Source organism: Pungitius pungitius, chromosome 13 (genome assembly GCF_949316345.1).
Source record: "Pungitius pungitius chromosome 13, fPunPun2.1, whole genome shotgun sequence".
Taxonomy (NCBI): Eukaryota; Metazoa; Chordata; class Actinopteri; order Perciformes; family Gasterosteidae; genus Pungitius; species Pungitius pungitius.
The window spans coordinates 9,179,772-9,192,668 of NC_084912.1; the positions used below are offsets into that span (position 1 = coordinate 9,179,772).

The following is a 12,897-nucleotide window of genomic DNA, read 5'->3' on the forward strand; positions in this document are numbered from 1 at the left end:
AGTAGTAATGGGTGCTTTGGCGGTTCTGCTGGGGAGCAATGAAGCCTGCATGAACTGACCCACTGTGGGATTCCTTCAGGAGCCGAAGTGGACGTTCTGGGTAATGATGCCAACACATAATTGGTTGTGTGATTAAGAACAAAAGGACGTGTTTTGCTGACACAGGATGTGCAGTCACAGCTATCAGCGCCTCCCATTTGAAGCCGTGATACATTCCTAATATGGATCGGAATCTCAATATATTAGAAAGCTGGCGAGATGCTCAACTCCATCCCTGAAACCACGAATGAAGCCGTAAAATGACCTTTCCTTGGTTGTTTGAACAAATATGTGACTCGTATTTCAGACCTTTTACACTACTAAAAAACACCATTTGTTTAGTCATAATTGAGCTGTTCCTGTGAATTTTGTGATCATAAAAACATGATTTAACTTTAATATCAGCGCTTTGTTTGTCGTGGCCGAGCAGCGGGTTCGTCTATCGCTTTGCCAGTGTCACATCTTTGTGGTGTTTTGTCACGCCGATCTGGTTCTGACTGGTTTAAACCGGATCCCGGCGCATGCGCACTCGGTGTAAACAGGAAGAACTAACTGAAAAACCAGGGCAAAGCTAGCATAAAGAGAAGGAAATTATCGGACTACAACAAGCGAACGTCTTGTTTCCCCCGATATATTAACCAACGTTGACGTCCAACACTACTTGATAATAATTTCGATTGTATTTTAGAGTCCGTCGCTAACCCTTCGATAGTCTTTGATAGACTCATTTATGCTGTAACGTTTGTCTAGCTAACGGTAGACAGGCGGTGACGATTTATTTCCTCCAGGGTTGGCAGGGCGATTGTTTCTGGTAGACAACACATACAGAAATCGCGCAGTGCACCCTTGAATTTTTTTCTTTTTTGAGATTTGGTGACTTCGCGCCGAGGGTAATACCCTAACAATGGTTCAAAAAGACAAGGCGCTGGAGACTGCTCGAGCGGCCGGCGAACCGAGCCCCGGCCCGGTCTCCGGGGAGGCATTCGAGCAGGCCCCCGGCCTAGTGGAGGAGTCCGGAATTGGAGTCGAACCGACGGATCACAGAAAATTCATCTGCGGAGTTGTGGAAGGTATTCAACATACGATAATAAAAATATATATATTTTATCTAGTTGTGAGCTGCATACATTTATAAGTGTCATCACGATCCTGCAGCAAGCCATGCTTCCTAGGTGTAGAAGATGGTGGAATCGCGTGCAGTGCTCAATCAGATCACACTATGAATCAATACAAAATCTTAACGCTATTACCAAATGACAAGAGATAAACTTAGTATGCATGTGCTACATGATCAAATGCATTGACAGATGATTGAATTCATATATACGGTCCACAGATCAGTTAGTACGATTCATCTTGAGCGTCATCCGCCAACCTTTGTCAGGTTGCAAGAATAATGTTTTTGTGTCATGTAACGGATTGAATATTTGTTTGGGTTTAGTCTGGTCAGAATAAATAAAACAAATTCATCTATCTCTAATGAATTGCCTTAAATAGTGAGTGACAATTCACCAAATTATTAACTTGAATAGAATTACAGTAAGCCTTAATGGCCGGCTAAATATGCACAATAGATGGAGTTGGAAAAACACTGGATTGCCTGCAAACTTAATGTGTTGTTCATGATGCAGGATTTTATGGTCGACCATGGACAATGGAACAGAGGAAAGAGTTGTTCAGAAGGTATGCACTATTATTTATTTAAGCGATCAAGTAATCAAACACCAAAAATCCATTCCATCTGGATGATTAGAATTGTTATTCATTTCACAGACAGCAGAAATGGGGCCTGAGTACATACCTTTATGCGCCTAAAGATGACTACAAACACAGAATGTTCTGGAGAGAGCTGTACTCGGTGGAAGAAGCAGGTGACTATTCACAATAGATCTTGAGATGAGCTGTCTCAGGGAAAAGATAATGAGTAATGTCGATTTTTAAACATGGATGAACTGCCACAGAAAAAGCCTTGCAATCATGCACTCAGTGAGGGTATTATCCCCATTTGTTTCCCAGATCAACTCATGACTTTAATCAGTGCGGCTAAGGAGTATGAGATAGAGTTCATCTATGCCATTTCCCCTGGACTGGACATCACCTTCTCCAACCAGAAAGAGGTTTCTGCTCTCAAGAGAAAACTGGACCAGGTATCACATCTTAATATCATCAAACACTTCCTGCATCCTTTTCTGTGGCATTATTTTCCCAGTTTAATGGGTTTATTTTGGACTCCCTTTCTCTCCCTCTCAGGTCTCTCACTTTGGCTGCAAGTCATTTGCCTTACTTTTTGACGATATTGACCACAACATGTGCCCCGCTGACAAAGAGGTGTTTAGTTCATTTGCACACGCTCAGGTTTCTATTACCAATGAAATCTACCAGTACCTGGGAGAGCCTGAAACATTTCTTTTCTGTCCCACAGGTACGTCAGTTGTGATTCCAAAAATGCACATTAGACCCAATTGTTTCATCTACTTATTTATTCTGTATTTATTTATTTATTTTTTGTCTTGGAATACAGAGTATTGTGGAACATTTTGCTTCCCAAATGTCGCTCAGTCCCCCTACCTCCACACAGTTGGAGAGAAGCTTCTGCCTAGCATCGAAGTGCTTTGGACCGGTGAGTCTTACAGTTTTTCCTGACCTCACCTTCACCGCTGTTAAGCTTACAATCCTATGGAGTTTTGGATAAAACAATTCACTGAGGTATTGTTTACTTCTCTGCAGGCCCCAAGGTGGTGTCCAAGGACATCTCAGTCGAGTCAATCGAGGAGGTGTCAAAAATTATAGGAAGGGCCCCTGTGATCTGGGACAACTTTCACGCCAATGATTATGACCCGAAGAGGCTGTTCTTGGGTCCGTACAAGGGCCGCTCCACAGAGCTCATCCCCAGGCTGAAGGGAGTCCTCACTAACCCCAACTGCGAGTTTGAGTCCAACTTTGTAGCGATCCACACTCTGGCCACCTGGTACAAGTCTAATATGAATGGTGTACGCAAGGATGTGGTCATGAGTAAGTGCAATCCATAAGTTAACAAATTTGTAAGGTTTTGGTGCGGTTAGGCCGCAATCTCATGTCACATGTTACCATAACTCAGGTCGGTCATTAATACGGTTTTATTGTTTTTTTGTTCATCCATCTTGCTCTTCACCAGCGGACGGAGAGGACAGCACAGTTTCCATCCAGATAAAGTTAGAGAATGAAGGCAGTGATGAAGAGCTGGAGACTGACATGCACTACAGCCCACACCTCGCTCTAAAACTGGCTCTCACCGAATGGCTCGAGGATTTTGTCGAGCCTCATCAATACAACAGTGAGCCGTCTCATTATTACATCACATTGCTATGACAATAGCTTTTCTAGCAATAATACTTGGAGCATACTCCCATTGTTGGCGTTTCTGGTCTTGCAGTGATACGTTTGTGACTGAAGAACAGGAGGCACTGAAGGATAACTTTGTCTTTTAGGCCGACAGGTGCCTCAGAGTGATGCCGAAGGCGCGGCCATCAACGCGTTGTCCATGGCTCCTCCCTCCCTCTGCCCTTCAACAACAGTCACAACTGTATTCCAGCAGCCCATCATGTCTCCAGCCATACCGCCCCTCTGCCTCGATCCGCTTTCACACACTATGGCAAAGGGACCCGAGGAGGTGAGGCTCATTGTTACTACGAGACAAATTCGCAGCACTTCAATGAGTATTTGAGGCACTCCAGTGATTTACTTTTTATACAGATAAGAAGGACCTCAACAGGCTTCTTTATGACAAGATTATTGGCCTCACTTTGAATGTGCTTTGGTACGAGACAGGAAATTCTATTTCTTTCTTGAACATTATTTTATTGGAGAACACTGTATATGGTTCTACAGGTAAGTTTGTATTGCTCCTCTGCAGGTCGAGGTGGAGAAGAAGGACTCTGACGAGGAGCCCATGGAGATGGTGGTTGAGAAGCTGGATGAGCCAGATCCAGAAGCAGAAGCTGACCCAGAGCAGAAGCAGGTGGGTCCTGTTCTAGCGGACAAGATGGCTGAGGGTCTGGGGCCCATGGATACAGACAAGGAGAGTCTGACAGAGTCAAAATCCCCCGAGGAGTCTTTTCAGGAGGATCCTGGGAGTGATATTGCCCCCATGCAGACTGATGACCAGCTCAAACAGGTGCGAAAAACATTTGTGACCTTTTTCCTTTTTAAATATTTGTATTTGAAGACAAAAACAAATTTAGAATTCCCTGAAAAGTCCAAATGATTTCTGGCCTCAGGATTTGTGTGTGCCTGCGCCCGACGAGAAGCCCCTGTTCAAAGCAGAACCCCTCACACTGGAGGACCTGACCCTGCTGGCAGAGCTCTTCTACCTGCCATACGAACATGGGCCCAAGGCCATGCAGATGTTAAAGGAGTTTGACTGGCTAAGAGCCAACAGCAGCGTTGTTAGTGTCAACTGCAAGAGAAAGGAAAAGGAAAAGGTGGGTTCACCCCTTCATTAAAGACACATATGCCGCTGAGATAAAGAGGTCCATCTGAGGTAGCTAGTTCAATATTGACTTTACTTGGTTGTGACAGTGTTGTTCGTTGAAAACAAAATGGTGGATGTGTACTTCCCATACTGCCCATTGGGTGGTGTGGTTATTGCAGCAGATGGAGTGCACCAGAGAGCACTGTGCTTGTGGAAACCATCAAGACATTTTTACATATTATTACAAAGTACATGTATAAATAAAAGTGATGGCACATTCAAATTGTCATGGTAGACAGGGGCGCTTCAATTAACCACAACCATTGTCCATGTTTATAATAAAGATAACATTTATTTTTTTATCGCTGTTTTACGTGCAGGTAGCAGAATGGCAATCAAGGGCGGAGAAGTTTGAAGAGATGTGCTGCTCTGTCATCCAGATGTTCACACGGCTGTCCAATTCAGCCAACCGCACCATCCTATACGACCTCTACCCTTACATCTGGGACATCAAGAGCATCATTTCTATGGTCAAGTCTTTTGTCCAGTGGCTAGGTATGTAGGAAGGTAACCACGAGGCGCTTAATCTTAATCGAGCACTACAGTAGAATTACACTAGTCTGATCGAGTCTGGTAATCCCGTCGTTATTCTCAGACACACACAGACAAACATAATTCAATCTCCTTATGAAGTCAAACCAGATTATAGAAAGAAAAATATCTATGATTGTTAGCTGCATGGATAATGTCATAGTCCAGTAGTTGACGTAGTAGAATGAGGCAAAATCATAATTATTAAGCACGTCTTACACAGACGTAGGGAAACATTGCTCCTTTGCTAGACAGGCTGACAATCTAAATAGTGGTTTGTATCCCCAGTTATAATTGATGACAGTTTGATTTAAAATATAAGATAATCCTTTATTATTTGAACAATGGGGACATTTGTAGGATTTATGGCATTTAGATCAGCTATGCACAGATCAGGCTCTCAATAGTTATGATTCTTGTCTTGTTTCATACCTTGATTGTTTTCTCCTTTTTTTTTGGCTAATGGCCGCTTGCACTGCTAGCATCCTCCTTATTTATTCCATAACAAGCCGCCCCATCTGTACGATCTGTAAACCGGGTCTCTGTGGCAAACGTCCCAGCAGGGTTACTGCTGCTTGCTGTGTATCCAGTAACATCACTGCTGCATTCCCGACACACTTGCTTCCACGCGCACGCGAGCTTGAAGAGCAAGCTGACTGAATGACTATGTAAGGCCATTCTGGTGCATAAACTGAATCTGAAATGCTCTGTTATGAAAACCTAAACCATAAGAATATATAACAGAAGTTTCATCCAAATCGCCTCCAAAATGAGGCCGTCGGTAGATTTTCATCTTCTGCATTGTTACTCAATCTGTATCGGTGTGTGTGTGTGAACCATCACCTCCTATTTTTTCTCCCTTTTGTCTGACGTTCTTTCAGTTAGTGCACCGTGGTGCAGTTTGAGTGACATTCAGCCTTGCGATTACACCTCCCTCCATCTTGTTTGGAGTGTTGTTTTGAATAGTCTGAAGCACCAGCATGGTCTGTAGTAAACCCCCAGTAACCCAGTTTCATTCACAGGTTTCTGTCCTATAAGCTGAGGACTCCAGCTCACAGTACACAGCAGGCAGCATACCCACACAGGATTAACCACATCCAAAAATCCATCCTACCAATTCAATGCATCAGTAAATGATGCTAACCACGCTAGCAACATGAAGGAAATCAAGTGCCCGATAGATACAGTTCTCTTTGAATATTTCCCATGTCAACTGTGGTGTCATTAAGTGCATAATGTTGACCTCTGCTGTTGCTATTATCAATTTTTTTACATCAGTCCCCATGTTTCCCCTCAAGAGAAGCAGTGCAATCGGCATTTAGTCTCGCATCCTCCCTGGTTATTGTACTGAGAACATTTACTAATAACCATTTTCTACTGTTTTCTCCCTTCACTATGTACAGATGGAAGAATCCACAATACAAGTTTCTACCACTGTTGGAGAAACAGTGACCGATGTTTGCACAGTGCAGGCGTCGTGCCCTTTTTGTTTCCCAATTGAGGGGGATTATTATTTGTTTTAGCTAGATTTATAAATGTAAACAAATGTTATTTGGAGGAAAAGAAGCAGCCCTCCGGATGAAGTCACATTTTGCGCAGCGATTTAGCTTTGATTCATAAGTGTTAACTCCATACATTTCTCTCTTTGGCAGCGTCTTTCTAACTTGTTTTTTTGTTTCTGTCAGTAGGCCTATAGAACTGACTCAAACCAGTCCAATGCACCTACTCATGGGAATTTACACTTGGCTTTGAAGTTTAACAATGACACATGATCTTCATCCCACGAATGGATAATTGTGATTGTGCAGTGCTAAATATGCTTACACACACACACACTGGCCCGACCATGCAGGAGCAAAAGCTGCATGTGTACTGCATAACTGTGATGGTGTTAAGGCAATGCAGTCTGAACGAGGTGGAGGTCGTCCACCAAGAGATGCTTCCACAGTCCGTAGGGATGCAAGTTCTGGGATCCTTTCCCGTGGTTGCATCTGCCCGCTGTGTTTTGTCAGTGCCTCATAATAATTCTTTTAGCTATCTGAGTGAGATTACGTAAAGCACAGTTAGGTGCATGCTGCATTTGTCTGGTCACATGACAGGGCTTGTTGTCAACCAGAGTTAGACTTTGTTAGTAGGAGCACTACAGTGCTCAGACTCCAGGAGCCCTGCGTGTTTACATATTTACTCTTCATACGCCCTGTCCCTGCGATGTACTTCACTTTTGGTCTTTCTCATTGTGGGAATAAATAGTGAGCAATAGAGGCCTTTAACTCAGGAATGTTTTTGCACTCGCCCCCCCCCACGCCTCATTTATAGTCTTCCTGGATTGATGACTCTCGCTCCCCCGTCATGTGACGAGGCTGATAGATGAGAATGTGACTTCACACGGGGAGCTAAGATGAGTGGGGTTACGGCAGCTGAAGCTTACTTTACTAGTCCATCGACCGTGTGGGTCTCGGCTCTGAGTTTTTCAGCATTTCAAACGAGTGAAGTCCTCACTGAAACGTCAAAGGGTTGACTTTGAGCAGTTTGACTTTGAGCAGTTTGACATTGCTGTGTTGACACAGACAATTTGAGGAGCATTTGTATCTTGGACCTGATTTTCTTCTAGCAAAACACGTAAGCTTTAGTTGCTTGAGCCTCATTTAAAATATTACCTCTAAATATAGTTCATTCCAAATTGGGTCCTCTTTAATTTTCTTTTGTAATTTTTTTTACGAGTAAAATAAATGAATTCATATGGATAATGTAATTTAGATACATATGATTCCCCTTCCTCCCCATTTCCCCACTCCCTTCATCTGTCAGAGAGCCCCATCCTGTGGTAACGATGTCCGCTTGGCTCTGCTCCTAACAGGGTGTCGTAGTCAGTCCTCAGCACAATTCCTTAGAGGAGACCAAGAACCCTGGGCCTTTAGGGGAGGTCTAGCAGGAGAGTTCCAGGTATCTAATGCACTGAATTTACAGCAATCCTATGGAAAAACAGTGTTGTGAGCAAAGACGACAATCTTAATATGTGTGTAGGTATGAGGGGGCTTTGGTCTGTCGAAGGTGAGCTGATTGTAAAAGGTCGGGCTTCATAAAATCCCGACTCCATCCTCTTCACTCGTTCTCCGTGGAAGTTTAAGTCCTTGAATCATTTTTGGAGATTCTGAGGCTTTTGAAGGGTGAGCTGAAACCCACCCAGACGGAGGAGGTTAGAGCCAACTCTCGGCACGGCATTTTCTGATTGATTGATTGATTTGAATTTCTTTCAGCAACGGCCCAAGGAGATGCTTTTCCCTAGCGCGCAGCACAAGCGAGCATGGCTAGGTTTTATTTTCATGACATCTCATTTCTTTGCAGGAAAAGCACAGTGTACAAATTACCAACCCAACCCTTTGCAAGCGCACGCATAAGCATCGCAGCGCCAGCGAGAACGCGAGCCCGTGTGCAATGGGAAAACTCCAAGATCAAACACTCCTATCCAGTCTAAAATAAATAAATAAATAAAAAGTCTCTCCTGGACTCATAATGGCAACTTAATATGCCATTGAATCACCCAGTTAGCTCACATTTAGTTTCCCTCATTGGTTTTTTTTCCTGGAGTTCTCTCTGCGGCAGCATCATTATTTTTCTCAACAGGAGGGTCCTGCGCAGCGAAATATTGCGATGTCTTACAAAAGGGAAAGGAGCATCTCCTTTAGCCAGTAAAACCTTAGTCAGACCAAAATCCCACTCTCAATATATACTATTTGAACAGCAAACATATGTGCTTGTTGTGCTACGTTCCTTTATTGAAAAAGAGATGTGATGTTTGCTTTTGTTGTCCACTGCCAGCTCAACAAGGAACGTCAGTTTTGATACCTTTTTTTTAATATGCAATATTTGCCGTTTTTAAAGGACGTTGCGCTTTTCTGCAGTTCCTTTTGGTCTGATAGTGGCACAACTGAAGTAAAAGCCCGGCGAGGCACTCAGTCAATGCATCGCACAACCCGGTCTCAGTATAACTGAACCTGTTTCTTTTGATACCCACAGAGATTGTTGCCAATAGAAGGTGCAAACGATCTTTTCTACCAACCTCCACCTTCATTGCCAACCTCCAAAATGTATTCCATAAGGCCCTACTATCCCAAAGATGTGGTAAGCTGTGTGTTTAGTCGTGCCCTGTGCAACTTTCATTATTTTTACCAGCACCTAATTATTCCGTCCTGAATACCAACAGTTAATAAATGTTAATGTCAAGACCAAAGTGTAATAAATGTATAGTGGAGGATACTATATTGGCCAGTTGCAAGTTTTCCCAGTGGAACTGGCCTAGTTTAAGCTGTGGATGCCTCGCGCTCGATGTGGCATAATGCTGAACTATCCTTTACATCAACAAATGTGCTGATTCTAAAGGCAGCTTCACATTGAGGACTTGCATAAGCACGTTGACCTTCTTTTTTGTGGCACTTATCTAGTGCTGTCAATGTTCAAGTTACAGCTGTGCCTGTCTTCTTCCTTTCAGACTGCGATTTATAAAATCTGTAGAGAAATGTACAGTGAAGGAATGGAGGACGTGCCGGTCTCTGACGAGGACCCTGATCTCATAGGAGACAGGTAAATACCATGGCGACAGCCACAGCCTGCTCTGTGGTTCTCCCCTCCCCCGGCGGTACTACGCAACACGGCTGACCAAATCCTTCCGGTTTCCTCACAGGTTAGTGGGCGGCCTCCTCACGCTGAGCTCAGACTACGGCTTTGTGTTGGAGGACGACGATGGGATCTGCGGCTACGCGCTCGGCACAGTGGATGTCCAACCCTTTGTCAAGAAATGCAAGTTGAACTGGATTCCCTTCATGAAGGAGAAATACATCAAACCTGACTGTGAGAAGGACCTCACGGACGCCGAGGTAGGATCTTCATCCATCTCATAACCCATCCTGCTGGCATTTTGCGTCCTATTGTTGAGTTCTGCTTCACCGCCGCTGTCTGTCGTCCTTGTAGAAAATGATGCTGAGTTTCCACGAGGAGGAGGAGGGTCTTCCAGACTCTTTCCTCTCCAACTTCCCCTCTCTCATCAAGGTCGACATTCAAGCCAAGGTCACTGACCCCAGTGTGGCCAAAAGCATGATGGGATGTCTTCTATCTTCTCTTAAGGCCAACGGTAAGCCAGTTATGACTTTTTCTAACTACAAAACTGACATTTAGTGTCAGCTTTGTTGGTCCCTGTCATTTCACATTTCATATATTTAAACAATAGTGTGGACTTTTACTCTGTATTGCACAGTGCTCATTGATGTTATCCAGATTTGATGTGAACAGGCCTCCAAAACAACAAAAACGCTGCCGAGTTGGATTTTCAAAAGATGTATTTTTTCCATTACACTGTAAAAATGCAGAGAATCGGGGCTTTAAGCCACATGGATACATTAGCACTAACCGAAATCATCTTCTCTTCCTGCACAGACGTCTTGAACTAATTCATTGCTGCTCAAGGACACATAAGATCCTCATCACCAGTTTATTTTGAAATACTGTGCGGAGCATGATTTTTGATATTGACTCAGTCGTCATCTGTTTCTCTTCCAGGCTCCCTAGGTGCCTTCTGTCAAGTTCGTCAGACGGATAAGAGAATGATGGATTTCTATAGTAAACTGGGATGCTTTGAAGTGGCCAAAATGGAGGGCTTTCCCAAAGACGTCATCATTATGGGACGCAGTCTATGAAGAAACATCCTGCTTCAATAACAGACAGAGACCCACCAAGTCCTCGAGGTGGCTTGAACATGTTTGCTCCCTTCATGAGGAAAAACTTCCATGATGATTTTATACTACATCACCATCTGGGCTCAGCCCGGGAAACCTCTTTTTAGGATTCGTGTACAGAAGCACAGCAGTCACACACCGATTCCCTGCGCTGCCATTAGATGTTATGGCACTGTTGGATTCCGCAGATCCGAAGCTAAAAGGCCGACAAGTGATCCGTATTCCGTCAACTTTTAGCCAACGTGTAAGAGTGGCACTCCGGCAATGATTGTCCCACTACTCACGCACCTCCAGGAGGCAGGAAGGGTGATTTGATTCCAGTAGTCATTACATGTGACTCAGAAATGGAGGCAGAGTTGGTAAAAGGAGGGTTGCCTGTATCTAGTGTCTTACTTATCCATACATCCTGCTTTCCCAGATTTGACAGAGAGAAAAGAGGCAGCTGTTGATGCAAGTAGCACACCTTTTTACACAGGTCAAAAAGTGTTATGTGCGAGTTTGCCTTTTGTCACATCATGGATTTGCAGGTTGATCCACAACAGACCCTGGGGAAGAGGCCTTTTAAGCGGCTTGTTTTTCTCCAAAATGGATTTGTTAACTCAACAAGGAAATCCTGACTTTTGGTTAGTTATGCTAGACATTTGAAAAGCAGTAGAAGTGCTTCCACAACGTTAAAAACATCAGCCAGTTTCTGTGCTTTTGCCCTTGTCCATTTTTTCTTTTTTATAATTCAGCAGTTTCGCACATTTCCCCTTTTGAGCTATTGCCTTCTGGTTCATTGCCTTTGGATTTTAATTTAAAAGTGTAGACCCCAGTGTCTTTTAGTTTGAAGCATTTCAAAGACAGATTTTTCAGATGAGGCTAGAGTAGTGTCACCAGATCCCAAACTCCATCACAGAAATCCTACCAAAGCTAACTGGCATGGCCATCACTATTGGAGATTTTAGACCATCTAGTTAATGTCAAATTAGTTTACAGTAATTTACAAGTTTACATAGTTACTGTGGACAATAACAACTATCTCAAACCGAAACGTTCTTACAGCAGGACCCGGTAATGTAAAATAATCAATTTCTATCTGCCAGCTTGCATCCCTCGCAGCATTGTTTTAACATGTCATCCTCTCAAATGAATGTCCTCTCAGCTGAGCCTGGGTGAGTAATCTCCTTACCCCGTCACCAAAGTGCTCTCACACCGATGTGAGAGGCTTGGAGCAGAAAGTCCTCGACCTTTTCCTATGTGTCCGTTGAATGTTTTGTATTCCGACGCATTTCGCATTTGTTTTTGTAAATCTTATGTAGTTGATTTAAAAATAAGCTTTTGGACTCTAGATAGATGGGTTCTGTTGGTTATGTGAGCATCATCAATAGCTGTCTGCCAATGTGATGTTTTGATACTGTGTACATTCATAATGTGCATGAGGTGTATTGGATTCACTGTGACGGTCATTAGAATAAGCTCATCTTACGCTACATAGAGAAGAAAGACGCATGCCACACACCTCTATGAGCATGATAAAGTAGATCGTAGACAGTCAGTCATAAAGTGTTATTATTTTGTATATCCTTATTGAAATTGTGGCTAGCTTTCTGTTTTAAATTGCTGGTCTGGTTGCAACGACCCGTCTTATACAGATATCCAATTTGCTCTGTTCCAGCAAGGTGTGAAACGGTCTTTATGAAAATAGGCTGGGGGGGGGGGAACTGCTCCAATTGTACATTTTGATTATTTGAGTTTGGGGGACGGGGCGGGGGGGGGGGGGGGGGGTTGTCATGGAAATTACACTTTACCAATGTACAATTTGTATGTAAGAAACCTAAGAATAAAAATGAATAAATCATGAAACATTCCTTAGTATGTTTTGTTAGCTTTTCTGGGCTTGGCTGAATTTATTTTTAATTTTTCAGGTGTTTTTTAATCTCTGTACCCTGAAATATGGTGAATTGTATCTATTCTTAAGTTATCAATCATATCATGCATTAGTTCCCTATTCATAAGTTATCACGATATATATATATATATATATATATAATTTCCCTTTTATCAGAACGGGAATGTCAATTATTTTCATTTCCACACTTGTGTTAA

At 43.2% G+C, this 12,897-nt stretch overlaps 1 protein-coding gene across 1 annotated transcript; it reads left to right on the top strand.

Moving 5' to 3' along the window:
- The first annotated feature begins 552 nt into the window (after window positions 1-552).
- Window positions 553-12,548, top strand: oga (O-GlcNAcase). The gene is made up of 18 exons (XM_037465618.2): window positions 553-1,109; window positions 1,671-1,722; window positions 1,813-1,910; window positions 2,056-2,186; window positions 2,290-2,461; window positions 2,561-2,659; window positions 2,767-3,051; window positions 3,194-3,352; window positions 3,507-3,688; window positions 3,932-4,192; window positions 4,296-4,499; window positions 4,870-5,044; window positions 7,938-8,023; window positions 9,098-9,202; window positions 9,570-9,661; window positions 9,762-9,954; window positions 10,049-10,208; window positions 10,634-12,548. The coding sequence occupies exons 1-18, from the start codon at window positions 944-946 to the stop codon at window positions 10,768-10,770; spliced, it is 2,757 nt and encodes a 918-aa protein (XP_037321515.1). The 5' UTR covers window positions 553-943; the 3' UTR covers window positions 10,771-12,548.
- The last annotated feature ends 349 nt before the right edge of the window (window positions 12,549-12,897 follow it).